The sequence below is a fragment of the Diplodia seriata genome (assembly GCF_021436955.1).
Source record: "Diplodia seriata strain FDS-637 chromosome Unknown scaffold_2, whole genome shotgun sequence".
Classification (NCBI taxonomy): domain Eukaryota; kingdom Fungi; phylum Ascomycota; class Dothideomycetes; order Botryosphaeriales; family Botryosphaeriaceae; genus Diplodia; species Diplodia seriata.
Window position 1 is genome coordinate 80,971 of NW_027117309.1, and position 16,372 is coordinate 97,342.

Here is a 16,372-nt window from a genome sequence, read left to right on the forward strand (position 1 = left end):
CGAAAAAGCCAGCTGTTACACAGACAGCCGCTAGAAGACATTGCTTCATGCCTTTTGCGGAAATTTTCACCAAAGAATGTGGAAGACAACGGGGACGGCAAACTACCGGCACTGGGAAGCAAGGGGGAAGGGATTAACGTTTTGACCAGTGGAGCGGCCCGCTGGCACCACGCGAGCTTGGTGATGCTTTCGGACATCAACATTCGCGCCTGGTGCAGTTCGGCATTTCCTTCAAGTTCAGTTTGTAGAAGCCTCCATGAGACATGTATTTAATGCTTGCTGCAGAGGACATGCTTCTCCCAGAACACAACATTCACAGTTCCTCTTCATCAAGGCATCACTCCAACCCAACAGTCCCCCCTCGTCAAAAACACTCCCACGATCCGCCAAAATGAGAATCACCGCCGCCGTCGCCGTGGCCTTCGCCACGCTCGTCTCCACCGTCTACGCGGTCCCCGTGATCGACGACGAGCTGCTCAGCCCCGTCTCCGAGCCGTTCGACATGGAGAAGCGGCAGGTCAGCGCGTCCGGGTCGGCGTCGGTGTCGGTGTCGGCGTCGGTGTCGGTCAACGCGGTGCTGTTGTCCAACTACGACCAGGTGCGGGACCACACGGGCAAGATCAACGACACGCTGGCGACCATCAACGAGAACTCGACGTGGGTGCAGAAGAACAACGCGATGATGATCATCCGCAGCGAGCTCAACGCCATCGGCGCGGTGCTGGGCGCCGGCACCACCCAGATCGGCACCCTCGGCGGCCAGCTCGGCGGCGACACCGTCACCATCGCCAACTCGGCCATCGCCATCGTCAACGAGGTCCTCTACACCCTGCAGTACGCCGTCAACAAGCTCGGTTCCGGTAAGTTCTTCCTTCGCCCCCTTCACGTATGATGACGGTGGATCGAACCTGACGCTTCTCGATAGGTGTCTTGATGGTCCTCGGCATCATCATCAACAATGTCATGAGCATCCTTGCTGGCCTGCTGCTTTCGGTCAACATCCTGGTTCACGGGTCGCTCCCCGTCGTCAACTCGTCGCTGAACGCATCCACTTCCACGCTCTCGCCTGCCATCCTCTCGCTCATACAGGGCCTCAAGTACCTGATCGGCTATTGAGCGGAGGAGATGAACCACAGAGCTGAGGAGTGCAGGAAACAGTCTAGGGGATCTGGGCGGCGTGTGAAGGAGGCTGACTGGCTTAGTAGTAGATAGAGATAGAACACCAAAAGTGTCGCGGAACCCTCTTCTCATCGCTTACTTTTGTGACACTTGGCATGTCTGTGTAGCCTTGTTGACAAGTGGAGCTGGAGTGGTGACCCGGAACGAACGTCATGGATTCCTAGGGAAGTGTCTGCGCTGCCAAGGCCCGGTCGTATCCTACCCTCCCCTTAGCCGGTCAGCCCGGTGGAAAACGACTGGGTAAAAAGAACTCCATCCGCCAAACAGAACGCGCTCAGTGTATCAGTGTGAGGGTATTAGCAACTTATTCGCCTCCCTCCCAAACCTTGCCGTAGTGAAAAAGAAAAGGCCAAACCCCAATTAAACGGCACGAGCTGCGGTCCCAGCATCCCCCAGGCACCCAGCCCCCTTCCAACCCAAACCCCCACCCCAAGCCGCCCGTCATCGTCTGCTCCCCCTCCCCCTCCCCCCTAAGAGAAGTGGTCAGGGTCACAGACGATGACGGGCTGGCCGGCATCCAGCGCGAGCCGCTCGGCCGCGAAGTCGCGGATCACGGGCTCGCAGTCTCGGCGGCAGCACTCGTCGAGCTCGAAGCACTCCTCGACGTGCACCTTCCGCAGGGTGGCGGCATGGCGCAGCAGGAGCCGCTTGACCGGGTCCGGCTCGACTTCGAGCCCGCTGATGCTGACTTCCCGAAGGTTGGGGCACCGGATCGCGCCCGCCAGGTAGTTGGCGCCGACGGCGGTGCCCCGCCAGAAGCCGCCGTGGGCGTTGGTGAGCGAGAGCGAGGGCACGCCCGGCAGCCCGTTGATCACCTCCAGCAGGCTGTCGTACGCGGGCTCGGTGTCTAGGTGGTGGTCACGTATTATCTAACATTCAAGAAGTGGTGGATGCGGGGTGCGCAGCAGCAGACTTACCGACGTTCAGCGGCAGGCCGACACACAGGCTCTCGAGGCCGGCCAGGCCGCCGGCATCGACGGCGCCGGGCAGTCGCTGGCGGCGGCTGCGGAGCGAGCCGGGGAGGTGGTAGTTGTCGCCCAACACGGTGAGGTGTTTGAGGCGGATGTCGGCCGCGGCGGGGAGGAGCAGGGCGCGGCTGAGGGCGTTGACGGCCCACGAGGCGACGGGCTCGTTGCCGTGCACGACGTGGGCCCTCCACCACGGGTCAAAGAAGGCGTCGCGGAGTTCGATCTCCTCCAGCGCCGGGAAGCGCGCGAGCGCGGCGGCGAGGCGCGGCACGAAGGCGGCCGTCACCTCGCGCCGCCGCGCGAACACGTTGTCGGCGTTGTCCTCGACCCACAGGTCCGCCTCCGCCATGTAGTCGGGCGCCCGGAAGGCCGACACGTTGAAGCTGAGCGCCGGCAGCACCGGCCCGAAGACGGTCGTCGTCGCGAAGTTTTCGAGCACGCGCAGCCCGGTCATCGAGAAGTCTGCTTCCAGCGTGGGGCAGTGCTTCTGCGGGAAGTCCTTGTCGATGAGGTCGCGCAGCGAGCGGCACGTGCCGCGCATGCCGCAGAGGCCGGCGCAGTCGAGAGAGTCCATGAGCACGAGGAAGACGTCCTTGGGGACGTTGGATAGTGGCGAGCGCCCGTGAGCAGGGGGTCGCGAGACGCGCGTCAGCCAATCGGCGTTAGAGGAGGTGTTCGGATTCATTGTGGAGGGCGTGGAGTGTGTTGTTCTGATCGTTGGTTGGAAGAACGGTCAGAGATCTGGAAGATCTAAGAGTTCGCAGGGAGGTAGAGAAGGTTGTATACGCTCGTAGCGATTGATTCAGGGGTGAGGAGAGGGCGTGTATGGTTCTGTGCTGATCGTCGGTGCGAAGAAAGGTTGTGGATGACGAGGAGGTGGAGTCGGCGGATCAGTCACCACTAGGACTTTCGATGCGCGGCAAAAACGCGTGCGCCAGGCTCCAGGTTTTTGCGCGCTCGCTTAGCGAGGTCCGTGGCCTCCTGCTCAGGGCTGCGCTTGCAACTCTGCCAACGCCTATCAGCCGCCACCGTTCTTCCATTTCCATGCCCCTGATGCCCTCCGCCTTCCGCCTCGGCGTGTGACTGGACAACTACAGACATCTCTGTTCTCCAATCACCCTGCAGTATACAGAGAGAGCTATACCAGGAAGCTGCCTTTAAAGTGTGCAACAGAGATCGGTGCCACAGCGCGCACATTTTGGTACATGATTTCATACCCTGACACGACAGACAGTGCCAGTCAACGACAGCATCTGCCTTCTTCCAAGCTGCTTGCGCTATTCTACGGCACTATGTGCACTCCTGCTACCTTTCTACAGTGATTGCTCGTGAGGATCAAGTCTTGATGCACTTCTAGCACCCGCTTTGCCGTCGCTTTTACAAGAATCCTCTCCATGGCGTACCGCCAGGCAGGCCCGCTCATGCTTGCGAAAGTACCTTACCTACAACCTACTGCTAACTCTTTCTGATGTCAGGTTAACCGCCTCATCGCATTTACCAAACACTCCTGCCGCTGAGCAACCAGTGTGCCTTCCAGCGCACAGCAAGCGCGACAGCCCCTCTGACTTGCCGAACATGGACTCCATTGTGTCTGCCACCTCTGCTCCCCTCGTAGTCCCTCAGCCGATACTCGTCAGCGTCCCTCAAGAGGTGTTTGACGAAATCTGCAAGCACATGGTCAGCAGCTTGGATCAGCTCGAGTTTGAGCTGCGCCCAGCTCGTCCCGTCGAAGGCATCCTGGCCTTGCGTCGTACGTGCAAAGATCTTGATTTGACCGGGACCGGGACCGAGGCGCCGTGCCAGTTGAATTCATTTCTTGCTTTCGTGTCCTAGTCCTGCCAGGAAGCGGACATGGTTTTCTTTGGGAGGGGCTTGATCTTCTTTGCGGTGCTTTTTGGTCATGGAACGATACTTCTCGCTAGTTCGCTTCAATGCGTGACTCCGTCTTTGCAAACCTACTTCGCTGACATACGTAGAGTGCGCAAACATAGCGCCTAGCAGCAGACAAACGTCTTGGGAGGGCGATGCTTAGCGATGCGAAGGGATTGCGTCAAGATTAGAGCGATTGAAAAGCTCCGGCAACACCTACTTGGTCCTGTCAGCTGGGGCGAGGTGCGTCCAGCAAGATTTCCAGCTATCCATTAGCCAGAAGCACTTCGGAAGTGAGGTGACTTCGTGTCTATGCGTTCCTTAGCGCGTTCGCATGCCTCTAAACTCTCGAAGCTTCGACCCATCTACGTTCGCTGCTCTGCCTGCGCTTCTTCTCGCCTTAGCTACGCCCCGCCCCTCGCTTTCCCCGTTTCTACGCTTCGATCGTCGCCCGCTTCCACCGTGCCCACGTTTCGCTATCTACGCTTCCTCGCCTCCTTCTATCGCGCCTCCGCTTTGTTATCTATCTTCGCCAGCTACTCGACGTACTCCGTCCAGTTAGCCCGGCGCCCGGCTACACCTCGCTTCGCTAAGGGGGGCTCACATGGATGATATATCTAGATGGAACGAGAGCAGGAAGGTCGCAGTACCGTTACAGCAGCAGCTCACGCTCGCGATTCATAGATGGCCGCGGGTGGTTCGCGCAACGGTAGCGCGGCTTGCAGCCCGAGCGCGGCATGGCGGTGCTTGCGCATGGCTGCGTTTGCGCATGTCGACAACGCTGCGCTGCGCTGGGCTGCGTAGAATTTGCATCTAAGACCTTGAAGCCCAGCGCACAATAGCTGGCTGGACGCCTGTAGTACCATACCGATTGTGGTACATAGCCCGCTAGGCGAAACAACATAGCGTTGCCGCGAATACTCTCGCTGGACTTCGAGGCTCCCTCTGTAGACCGGCCAGACGCTAAGTGCGCGTTGTTCCTCACTGTTGTAACTTCTCGTACTTCAGCTGGCTTGCGTAGCTAGGCATTTTCGAGCCACTGCCCTGCCTCGTCTTCGACTCGCGTTTGAGCATAAAGATCAGTTGGGTCAGGAAGAGCGTGCTAAAGAAGCTGAATTCGCTTGCACGCCTGGAGCGCAACACTCGTTCCGACAGCGCTGCGCTGCTACGGGCTATGCTGCCTGCGGTTCTGGCTGCGGCGGCCTCGATGAAAGCCGAAGGCGGTTAGCGCGACGCATGGCTGCTCTTCTGCCATTTTTGCGCGCTCGCTGAACCACGCCGCCCCCTCTCCGTCCCGCCCTCAGCCCTACCTAGGTAAGCGATGAAAACCTCCGTGTCCCGCTTGCAGACTCTGCCTGCCGACATTGTTACAGCCATTGCCGACTTCCTGGACGTTACAGACTGCGGCAGCCTCCGCATGACATCGAAGGAGCTGCAAGCCAATTAGTCCACCTTCTCCTTCGTCAAACACGTCGCCGACTTAGGCTTCTTCTTCCATCCTCTGCGCATTGCCGAGCTGTGCATTGTGTTGCACACTCCAGCCATCGCCCAAGCTATCCGCAATCTGACCATCTACGACTGTCGTCGACACCACCAGGGAGTCATCTTCCAGCCCGACGACGACCACGACGACGATTCTTGTCAATGCTATAGATAAGCCTAATTCAATTCTATCGATGAGGCGGAGAATGGCACCTAGAGAACACTTGCGGCGTCTAATCGCTCCTGTTGTCCTATGGGAGCCTACAGCCTACTTCTCGAGGCCACTCTCAAACGGGTTGGTCAAACCCAAGCCAACGTATTACTCCCAACTCACGCTGTCCAGAGAGCTCTTGCGGTGCCGTGGCCCGGAAATGCCCAATTGCAAGATGCACGGCGCAATCGCGAGCTGCGCCTGCGTCTCACCGATCAGCGAACATCGGGCCTCCGCTCAGCCTCCGCCTTTAGGTACCACCACGGGTACGTACGCCCGCTCTCTCGTTCCCCTCCCTAACGTGCACACTGAAAACCCCTCGTAGGCCATCGCACGCACTACCACCCCCTCCCTCCGCCGTGATCGCTCTCCGACACATCGTCATCACAACCGCACCAACCCTCACCCGACCCTCCTCTCCATCCGCGGGCCCCTGCACCGCTTCTTCTTCCTCGCCCGCTGCCAGCTGCCCTCAGCTCGCCGTACTGGGTGGTAGGGGATATGCTGTTGCTTATCCATGCGGATGAGCAGGCCGACGTCGACGTGGGTGGCGGGACATCTTGATCGACGTGTGCGACACGTTAGGAGGGGACGACGGCGACGGCCTTGGGGAGTTGGTAGTGGTGTTTCGCGATGACAGGTGTGTCTACCTAGCGAGTATGCCGGCGGCTCGTGAGGGAGGGGCGGCTAGCTAGCTGGGTGGGTGGGCAAGGTGCGCTGGGTTGAAGGGGGCCGGGGTTGATTGGATGGCGGATTGTGCGGGGAGGAGGAAGAGGGCTTCGGTTTGCCTGCCATCGCTGGCGATTGGAGCTGTTGGACTGCTGCCCCCATATGCGCTTGCACGGCAGACTCGATTACGGCGGATGATACGTGGCTGGGGTGGTGGATTACATGAGACGATCAGGCTGGATCTTTGCTGCAAAGTGAGATAATGATTTGGTTGATTAAGAGAAATGAGACTCTTAGCCAAGCTGGCTACTCAGGTCGAAGTGCTGGAGGAAGCACTTTTCTTGCCGCAAGGACCAATAGTGGACCTCTCAAAGGGGAAGCTCGCCGATTGTCGACGTTGAGGCCCCAGAAAAGGCTTATGCCCTGCGCCAATGATGCCATTTCCTTACGTGGGACCATCAAAGTAAACGTCTAGACATTATACTTAAATTTTTAAGTCTCGGCGTTGGCCCACCTGGATGTCCGTCACGGCTCGGGGGACTTTTACGCGCGTGGAATTTAAAAGAATGGATCTGAATAAGTCTACGGACTATAAGATATAACAGATAATTTCATCATCTATCGAGACACTTATGCAGGGAGTCCTTAAGCATAAGATAATCGTGTAAAGACAGACCTATTAGAGTCGTCGCTTTGATTGTTCATACTGATGAAATGAGAATGCATGATGGGTACTTGCCGGAACTTCGGGATTTCTGAGATGATATGCTCTACACTTCTTTCCGAACATCTACTTCACAGGGAGACGGAGACATGCAGACTTCTTCGCTACCAAACATCTGTTTCCTTCCTCCTCTCAACCATTTACCTGGTTGCTCGAGCCACCTTTGATAGCTCTGCGGATGGGACGGGCACATTGGCCAGTTGATATGGAGCTCGGACAGAGCGAGCCGTCTCAGATCGACGCCGCTTTCGCATAACACGACGCGGATGGGCCAGATAGCGAAGTCAGGGGATTTTGTGACATTCTGCTGGAGTCTCTATTCCAATCTGAGCTATGTCAGAGTGAGCCCTTCATCTTGGGAATAAGTGATGCTCTCAACAGCTTTGAAGGTGCTGAAGATAAGTATCACCATGTCCGCCAGCTGGGTGATTTTGCTCTCCAGATCCGACTGTAGAGACCTGGGCGTGAGTTGTCTGAGGCGTCTGTCATCCGGATCATGATCGGTGCGATGACTTCGATAGACGAAGGTAACGCCGGGTATCATGAGAAGCCCGATACGAGTGTTCTGGGCAATCTGTGCGATGGAAGCGGGGCCGCATTTCCTCTCGAGGTAGATCTTGAATCGGCCATCGCGAGGCTTGTACATACCAACGCAGAACCTCGGTAGGGTGCATTTAGCCTTCGGCAACCCGATGTTGGCAGGTGCGATCGACCAGGAGGTTCACTGCCTCTTCGGCTCAGCGTTACAACCGACACTTCACCTCCTCACCATCCACACGGACCCGCGGCATCGCCGACCAGGACGACTTGACGTCTACAAAAGTGCCCGTAGCATCATGGCTATGCTTGCGAATCAGCAACAGAAGCTCGTCGGGAAGGCTGAGCAAAGGAGATGTGTGTTCTTAGCGGCTGGGTTGGCTTGTAGCAGTCTTACTGAGCTAACTCATGGCAGTCTGGCTGGTGTCGGAGACGCGCGAAAACAGCCAGCAGAGACGCGAAAGAAAGCGAGTAAACTTCATTTTCCTGCATGTGCAGTGTTGACATGATCCTAAAGCGCGGGCGGGCCTGGGGCAAAGCAGGCCATCGAAAGAAAAAGAACAAGCAATTCAAACAACCTCCTTCATCTCCACACCCAACCCATTCCCCCCCGCGCCCCCACCTCCACTCGCCCTCTTGTCATCCATCACCCACCCGCCACCGCCGCCCCCCACCTCATCCGCCCACCCCACACGGCTCAAATGCCTCTGCAGCCCCACATCGCCGCCCTCATGCACCGCCCTGCCCGTCCCGAGCTTCGCCAGACTATCCCTCAACACGAGCTCGTAATAGCACGTCGCCGCAAACGTCGCGGGGACGTTGACCAAGATGGCGATCCAGCAGTACGAACGGTACGAGAAAGCCTCGCCGCCGAAGAAGATGGCGGCGACGATGCGCGTGCCCAGGTCGCGGGCGAGGTTGGTCGAGATGGAGATGGATGCGAAGCCCCACACCATGGCGGCGTAGGCGAAGCCGATGACGAAGGGGGCGGAGGCGGGCGAGACGAAGGGGTTGGCGGGGTCGAGGGCGGACCAGATTACGATTGCCTGTTGGTTTCCCCCGCGTTGGTCGATCGGTTCGGTTCGGTCGGGGGATGTATGTGGGGGGGGGGGGGGAGTAGGGACGGATGATGGATGGGGGTGAGGATGATGGGAAGGAGAGAGAGGCTTACGATATACGCGTCGACGAAGAACTCGATCAGGAACAGGTAGCCGAGGTTGTGCTGAGTCTCGCCGGGGAAGGTGCACAGGATGCTGGCGGGCCCGCCGTTGTAGACGGACGAGCCGACCTTGGCCAGCGACGCGGCGTCGAAGGCGGCCATCTGCTCGTGGTACTGGCCCATCAGCACCATGCCCGCCATGAAGGCGCCGAAGATCTGCGAGAAGATGTACACGGGCACCTTCTTCCACGGAAAGTCCTGCCAGATGGCGAAGCAGATGGTGACGGCCTGTGCAACGATTTTATCGTCTCTTGGTCAGCGATGAATCAATCGTTGTGGTGTTGCGGACTCTCTCTCTTTGTTGGATTGGGAACGTACCGGATTGAAGTGGCCACCAGACGTGGAGGCGCAAGTGATGATGGCGAAGGCGATGCCAAACGCGTACGCGAAGCCGATCTGGAGCAGCGACCCAAACGCCGGCTCCGTCTCGTTCAGGAAAAACGACGCGGTGGAAGCGATGCCCGGGTAGACTGCGTACGTACACGCCACGATGAGAAAAGGGCGTCCGTCTACCCAATCAACACTCGGGTCAATCATACCGTAAAAGAACACCCCGGTTGCTTCCGCCAGCATCTCCCTGAGCCACCGCGGCCTCTTCTGCTCGAACTCGAGCTTCCGCTCGGACACGGGCCGCCGTTCGACGATGCGGCGGGCGTAGTGCTTCTGCACGGCATCGGTCGCGCCCACCTCCAGCGTCTGGAGCCTGTGCAGACCGGCGTCGCTCATTGTCGTCTCCGATCGAGTCGAGTACTCAAAACAATAGATGCCGAGAGGGGAGCGGGAATTCCGGCGAGTAGAGGAAAGAGGAATAAATTTAGAGACAAAGCAAGCAGCAGCGGGCTGCAGGTTGAGTAAGTGTGGAGAACGAATTGCGGAGAAAAGGATGCTTAATCCGGGGGAGACCTGCTCTTTGTACCCGCACGGCGTTGTTGTTGTCCCGCGCTGCGCCTCATAGCCAGAGGAGACGGGAGGGGCAACATGGTGTCACTGTGCGGCAGCCGCAATGCCGAGGCCATGGCAGTGTCCTGCGGGGGAGATACGCCACGACGGGCTCAACAGCCATGCTCCATTGGCCTGCAAGAGAGGACTGGCGCCGGTGATAGTCGGTGGGAAAGCGGCGATATCAACAAGATGGACGCTAAGTGGCGGTTCGGCGGGAACGAGAGGGGCGAGAACAGGTTTGATCGACGGACCATGAGAGCCGCCGCGTTATCGTCGCCATGTGGCTTAGGGGGCGCCGGGTCGGCGGGTTGGTAAGAGGATCCGCAGAGTCCCGGGAATTGCTTATGCGGCCGGGAATGAAAGCTTGATGGCGTCTTTGTCAGCGTTGATTCGCAGGCGGGCGCGCGGCTGGCGGAAACGGCTGAGAGCTTGGTTGATAGTGGCTTGCGTTACCCCGCCTTTTCTTGATACAGGAGGAAAACCGGTCTGGGGGAGGGAACACGTCGCTAACTGGAAGAGGGATGTGGATGACGGGGTGCGTGGTTCAATGCGGAGACGCGGAGTTGTGACAGCGTGACGTGTGTGGAGGATCGGCAGTTCGACGCGGGGAGAGAGAACTGTATACTTTAGCCTATTTTGACTTCATTTCATTGTGTGAAACGATACCCACTGAGCACCTTTGCTGTCCGCATTGAAACCGTTTTCTCTTCAGCATCGCTGGCATGTATGCATCTTGTTTGACCTCCTTTTCTTCTCATTCATCGATTCTTGCGAAAGTCTTTTGCGCAAGGCTGGAGGTGCACGCCGAAGCTCAGTCGTCTCTTGGAAGTTTATCCTAGCCAAAGTAATTGCTAGCGTTATCAATGAATAGACTTACGGATTGATTGACGTACAAAATCCATCAAGGTGTCGGCTGGTGATTTCCACCTCTCATGGATGGCCCTCGACTCAAGTTGTGCGTCAAAACACCAAAGACAGACCACATCACCAATGCCCCACCTCAAACCAACAACAATAAAATCAGGGTATGTATGTATATATGTACAAACCTCCACACCCGAACCTGATACAAAAAGGAACCCCCCCAAAACCCAAACCCAAAACCAAACCAAAAATCTACTCTACTGCGACGTCTCCGCCGTCTCCGCCCTCGCGGCCACACTCCCCTTCCGCCACGCCTCGCGATGATCCTCCCTCCTCACGACCCGACTCTCCTCTCCGACCCGCCCCCAGCCACCGCCGCCAGGAGTATTAATGATGATGCGCTCGCCCGGCTGCATACTGGCCGTATTCTTCGCGCCGAGGTTGACGAAGCGCCATTCGCTTTCCTCTACTGCCGTCGCCCCGTCGTCCCTCTTCCACGCGCTCCCATTCCCATTCCCATTGCCGTTCCCATTCGTAGCGGTAGTAACGGCGTCGGCATTCTCGTCGGACCGGCCGACGTGCCTGACCCAGACGTTCAGCCCGCACGCCGCGTCGCCGCCGCCCTCGAGGCCGTACGGGTGGTAGACGCGGCGCTCGGACAGGATGGAGACCATGACGGGTATGCGGAACTCGATGTCGCGGACGACGCCGTCGCCGCCGGGGTGCTGGCCCTGTCCACCGCTGCCCGCGCGGAGGCCGAATTCGCGAAGAATAACAGGGTACCGGCGCTCGAAGACCTCGGCGTCGGTGATGCGCGTGTTGGTCATGTGCGTGTGCACCCCCGACGACCCGTTCCACGTCGGCCCCGCGCCCGAGCCGCCCGCGATCGTCTCGTAGTAGCCGAAGCCCTTCTGCTCGGCCTCGCCCGCCACGTTGCCGCCGTAGCCGAAGGTGAGGTTGTTGCAGTCGCCTTGCGAGGCGGCGCAGGCGCGGAACGCTTTGAGGACGACGTCGGTGACGCGTTGGCTCTGCGAAGGGAAGAAGGTTTAGATGATGGTCGGAGGGAAGGGGGCAAAGGGGAGAACTTACTGTGAGCACGTTGCCTCCGACAACCGCGGCTTTGTCCGATGGTGAGAGGAAGGACTTCTTGGGGATCTTGACTTTGATCGGTTTCAGACAGCCTTGGTTGAGAGGAATGTCTTCCTTGATGAGGCATCGGAGGCAGTAGATGATCGCTGAGTATGTGACAGCTTCCGGTGCATTGATATTTCCTGTGATAGATGGGTTAGTTCTAGGCACCACAAACAGCAACGCATCAGGTTTACGTACCGTAGACCTCAGGGCCGGTTCCCTCAAAATCAAACACAGCCTCTCCCTTCTCGGCATCAATCGTGACCTTCAGCTGGATCGGGCTACCGTCGTCCATGTAGTCGACTGCGGAAAGGTCTTGGCCTTCGAAGCGTTTGCTGACCTCCTTGAGCAATTGTTTGACGCTCTGCTCAGCATTGTCCTGAATGTTATGCATGTAGAACTGGACGACATCTTCTCCGTAGTCCTCAATCAGCGTGCTGATGAGGTTGATGCCCTTCTGGTTGGCGGCAACTTGAGCTTTCAGGTCATTGATGTTGTCTGCCAGACACCTGGTTCCACTGCATCCAGGATACTGGGCGGGCTCCTTGTGCAAGAGTTCTGTAATACGCTCCTCGTTGAAGTGACCTTCAGAGACCAGTTTCTCTGTCTTGATTGCGGCACCTTCTTGGAAGAGTTCCCGCGAGTGAGGGGGCATCGATCCAGGGAGTATACCACCAATGTCGGCATGGTGAGCGCGAGATGCCACGTAGAAGACGATCTTGTCGCCACTGAATGCGGGCGTGATGACGGTGATGTCAGGCAGATGTGTTCCGCCGAACATGGGGTGGTTGGAGACGAGAACGTCACCACGCTTCAGTTTTCCCTTCCAAATACTCGCCTGTTTCCGCACACAAGTAGACATGGAGCCAAGATGGACTGGAAGATGCGGTGCGTTCGCGACAAGGCCACCCTCGGCATCGAAAAGGGCGCAGGAGTAGTCGAGACGCTCTTTCACGTTTGTGCTCACGCTGGTCTTCTGCAGAGCCCTGCCCATCTGTTCGGCGATGGCCATGAAGCGGTGCGCAAAGATACTCAGCATGATTGGATCAACCTGCTTCGTGTCGACCTTCTTCTCCTGGCTGTTGGTCTCTCCGATATTGATGACAACATGCGTGTTGATGAGGAGAGCCGAAGCGTCGGGCGTGACGACGATGGTTTGGGTGCCGTCGGCGATGATGGCAGGTCCCTGCAGGCGATCGCCGGTAGCGAGGTCTTCCAACTTGTAAATTGGGGTTTCCTGCCTGCCACCATCGAAGTAGACGGAGCTGGTGCCGTACTGTTTCTCACCCTTGGAAATGTCGTTGGGCTTGATCTCCTGCAGTTGGTCGTCGACAGTCTTCTCCAGTCCCTCGAAGGTCTTGCCAATGCCTCTCGCACGAACATCATCGATGATGATGTCGCGGTCAGGAAGAGTGAAACCGAACTCCTGCTCATGCTGTTTGACGAAAGCCTTGCCGAACGACCACTGTTCACCGCCATACTCCTTGTCGGCCTCTTCCTTGGTCGGCTTGATCACCATCAGAGCGGATTCGGTGCCACGGTAGCGCATGTTCAGGTATTCCTCGAAGTGAATCTGCTCTTCAGGGAAGCCCTGGTCTTTGAGTGTTGCGGTTGATTTGCTCTTCAAGTCCTGCATCTTCTGCTGCAGATACTTCTTGGTGTCCTCGTCCGTGTCGGACCAGACCTTGGAGTCCGGTTCCTGCCTCTCGTCCACCACGTCGGCCAGTGCCATACCGTAGGCGGAGAGGACGGAAGAGTAGCGGTGGATGAGGATCTGAGACACTCCGAGAGCTTGGGCGATGGCGACGGCGTGCTGGCCACCAGCGCCACCGAAAGTAGCCAGCCGGTGTTTTGAAGTATCGTGACCTCTGGCCTCAGTCAATGAACGAATGGGTCTTGTCATGGTCTCGTTTGCGATCTTGATGAAACCATAGGCGACTTCGTCCATGGACATGTCCTTCTCCTTGGGGCCACCAACTTCCTTGTTAATCTTCTCGGTCAACTCCTCGAAGAGCTTCTTGCTCGCCTCGGCATCAAGTGGCTCGTTCTCGTTCTTGCCAAAAATCTTGGGGAAGAAGTCAGGCAAGAGTCTGCCAAGGAAAAGGTTGGCATCGGTGATGGTCAAAGGACCGCCCTTGCGGTAACATGCTGGGCCAGGGTGAGCGCTTGCAGATTCGGGACCGACGACGAACAGGCCGTTCCTAAAGAACAAGCGGCTGCCACCTCCAGCTGCAACAGTGTTGATGTCGAGTTGAGGGGATTGAATGGTGACGCCTGCTGTTGTCGTCTCGAAGACGTGATCGTATTTGCCGGCACCGTAACGACTGACGTCTGTGCTGGTACCACCCATGTCGAACCCGATGACGGGGATCTTCGTCTTCGGATCATACGAAGTGAGGGCGTATCCAACGACACCACCAGCGGGACCGGAGAGAATAGCACGGAGACCAGAGAAGATGTCTACATCGACGAGACCACCATCGCTCTGCATGAACTCGCAGCGTGCACCCTTGTTGCCGGCCTCTTTCTTGACGCTCTCAGTGCCCAGGCCACCGGCGAAACCTTTTGAGAAGCCGTCGATGTACTTCCTGATTGCAGGGGTGAGGTAGGCGTCGGCACAAGCAGAGGTGGCACGGGGAACAAGCTTGATCATGGGCATCAGCTCGTGGCTCAGGCTCACATGGTCGAAGCCGATCTCCTTGGCTATCCTGCCGACAAGCGCCTCGTGGTGTGGGTAGGTGTAGCCATGCATCAGGCAGACAGCAATGCTCCGGAGGCCGCTGTCGTAGACTTCCTGCAGCTGTTTCCGGATGATGTCGTCTTCAGGCCTTTGCAATATTCTCACGGCTTCTCCGGAAAGGCCGCGAACGAGATCGGCGTTGGGACCAGCTTTTTCGAGAGGCTCGGCCTTGGTCTCTGTTCTCTCAGGATCCTCGGCGTAGTCCTCGAGAGTCACGCGCTCGTCGATCTCGACAACGTGCTTGTAGAGAACCTCGGGTTTCCGGATATCCAGGTCGAAGATGTTGGGTCTTGACTGGTTGCCGATTTCCAGGCAGTCCTTGAAGCCCTTGGTGACGACCATGGCGATGTCCTCTCCTTTCCGCTCCAGGAGAGCGTTGGTGGCGACGGTGGTGCCCATGCGGATGCTCTCGATGTTGGAGGTGTCGAGGGGCTGGCCGCGCGGAATGTCGTGGCCGGTGAATTTCTCCAGCAACCGGCGAATGCCTTCCAGCGGGGCATCATCGTAGTTCTGGGGGTCGACGGAGAGGAGCTTGATGATGACATCGTCCTCCATCTTGCCAGTTCCGGGGTTGCCGACGCAGTCGGTGAAGGTGCCACCGCGCTATGGGATAGCTGGTCAGTAGGGATGGGGGGTTGCGGGCGGAAGTGCGTACGTCGATGGCGATGCGGATTCCCCGCTCTGCCTTCTTTTCGGAACCCATTATGCTCTACTGGAAGGGAAATTGGAAAGGCAGAAAAGAAGGAAAGACTGCTGACGCGCTGGAAGACGGCGGGGTGTCTTGGTGTGCTTTATAATGGGCGTAGAGAGCTAGGGCTGATGCTCGGTGATCGGGATCTCCAGCCGATGGATTTCGCGGCCGGATTTGACGGACAGGCGCAATCGACCCAGTGAGATGGCGCTTTGGTGAAGCAATGGCGAGAGGATGCGATGTCAGCAGCTGTCTCCCGCCGAGCGCAGAGGCGCGTGAGGAGCGGTTCGGGAGTTGTTGCGGCAGCCCCGCGGTGGTGATGCGGCTCGGTGGATGACCTCACCGTGACTCGTTTTCTGCCACCGCCCGCCCATCGGCCACGCTTTCCGACATTCCACCACCACTCTCCACTCCCACCACCATCATCTCCATCTCTCGGCCCACCATCTCCGTTACGCCCCGGCAACCCATGCCCTGCTGCCGGCCCTCGGCCAGCACGAACAACCAGAGTACATTCATCCTGTCGAGGTGGACACGAGGTTGATTTCTTGTTGCAGTCAGCAATTAGTCTGGTCGCCCGTCTTATTCCCAGGCTCGTTTCACGTGCGTTGCGGCAGGAGCCACTACTGGCACATAGAGTGGCTGTGTCGCTGTGGCCAGGCTCGCATTAACTTTTCAGCATCCTTGTGGACTGGCTCCATCCCTCATACGTGCAACACCCGCCAATCCATCTGTGAACTCACGCCACGCTGTGTGCTTGCCCCCCGCACCGCCATGCCAGCGTTCCATCGACCTGCGATTTCGCCTCGTCGCTTGTCCGTGAAAGAGTCGGACAGCTGTCCAAGGGCGCAATGCCGAACAAGATGGAATATGAACTAGAGCGTTGCCGCCACGCCCGTGATCAAGGAAAAAATATCGTCGATTCACCTACATCAAATGCGAGTGCGGCCTCTTCCCCTACGTGTATCCATCACATGCGCGTCCAACTACACCCTCCTCATTCGCCGCCCGCACTTTTACGAGCCGAGGCTGGCCTTCTATGATTGTTGAAATACTCCTTACGATTAACTCTGCTCTCAATCTCCACCTTCTCTTTTCGCCAAAGCAATTCTGACGATCAATAGTCCCGTTTCCTTTACCATGCGA

The 16,372-nt window shown here is 57.9% G+C and overlaps 4 protein-coding genes across 4 annotated transcripts; 1 reads left to right on the plus strand and 3 right to left on the minus strand.

Annotated features, from left to right (window-relative positions):
• Window positions 1–391: 391 nt before the first annotated feature.
• On the plus strand, window positions 392–1,116 carry SLS55_001417 (uncharacterized protein; the record flags this gene model as incomplete). Its single annotated transcript, XM_066772911.1, has 2 exons — window positions 392–860; window positions 926–1,116. The coding sequence occupies 2 exons, from the start codon at window positions 392–394 to the stop codon at window positions 1,114–1,116; spliced, it is 660 nt and encodes a 219-aa protein (XP_066635478.1).
• Window positions 1,117–1,649: 533 nt separating this feature from the next.
• Window positions 1,650–2,832, minus strand: SLS55_001418 (uncharacterized protein; the record flags this gene model as incomplete). The annotated part of the gene is made up of 2 exons (XM_066772912.1): window positions 1,650–2,026; window positions 2,097–2,832. 2 exons carry the CDS (start codon window positions 2,830–2,832, stop codon window positions 1,650–1,652), a joined length of 1,113 nt encoding a protein of 370 aa, XP_066635479.1.
• Window positions 2,833–8,208: 5,376 nt separating this feature from the next.
• Window positions 8,209–9,584, minus strand: SLS55_001419 (uncharacterized protein; the record flags this gene model as incomplete). The annotated part of the gene is made up of 3 exons (XM_066772913.1): window positions 8,209–8,685; window positions 8,811–9,086; window positions 9,177–9,584. 3 exons carry the CDS (start codon window positions 9,582–9,584, stop codon window positions 8,209–8,211), a joined length of 1,161 nt encoding a protein of 386 aa, XP_066635480.1.
• A 1,337-nt stretch (window positions 9,585–10,921) lies between these two features.
• SLS55_001420 (uncharacterized protein) lies at window positions 10,922–15,238 on the minus strand (the record flags this gene model as incomplete). Its single annotated transcript, XM_066772914.1, has 4 exons — window positions 10,922–11,692; window positions 11,754–11,935; window positions 11,994–15,138; window positions 15,191–15,238. The coding sequence occupies 4 exons, from the start codon at window positions 15,236–15,238 to the stop codon at window positions 10,922–10,924; spliced, it is 4,146 nt and encodes a 1,381-aa protein (XP_066635481.1).
• Between the last annotated feature and the right edge of the window lie 1,134 nt (window positions 15,239–16,372).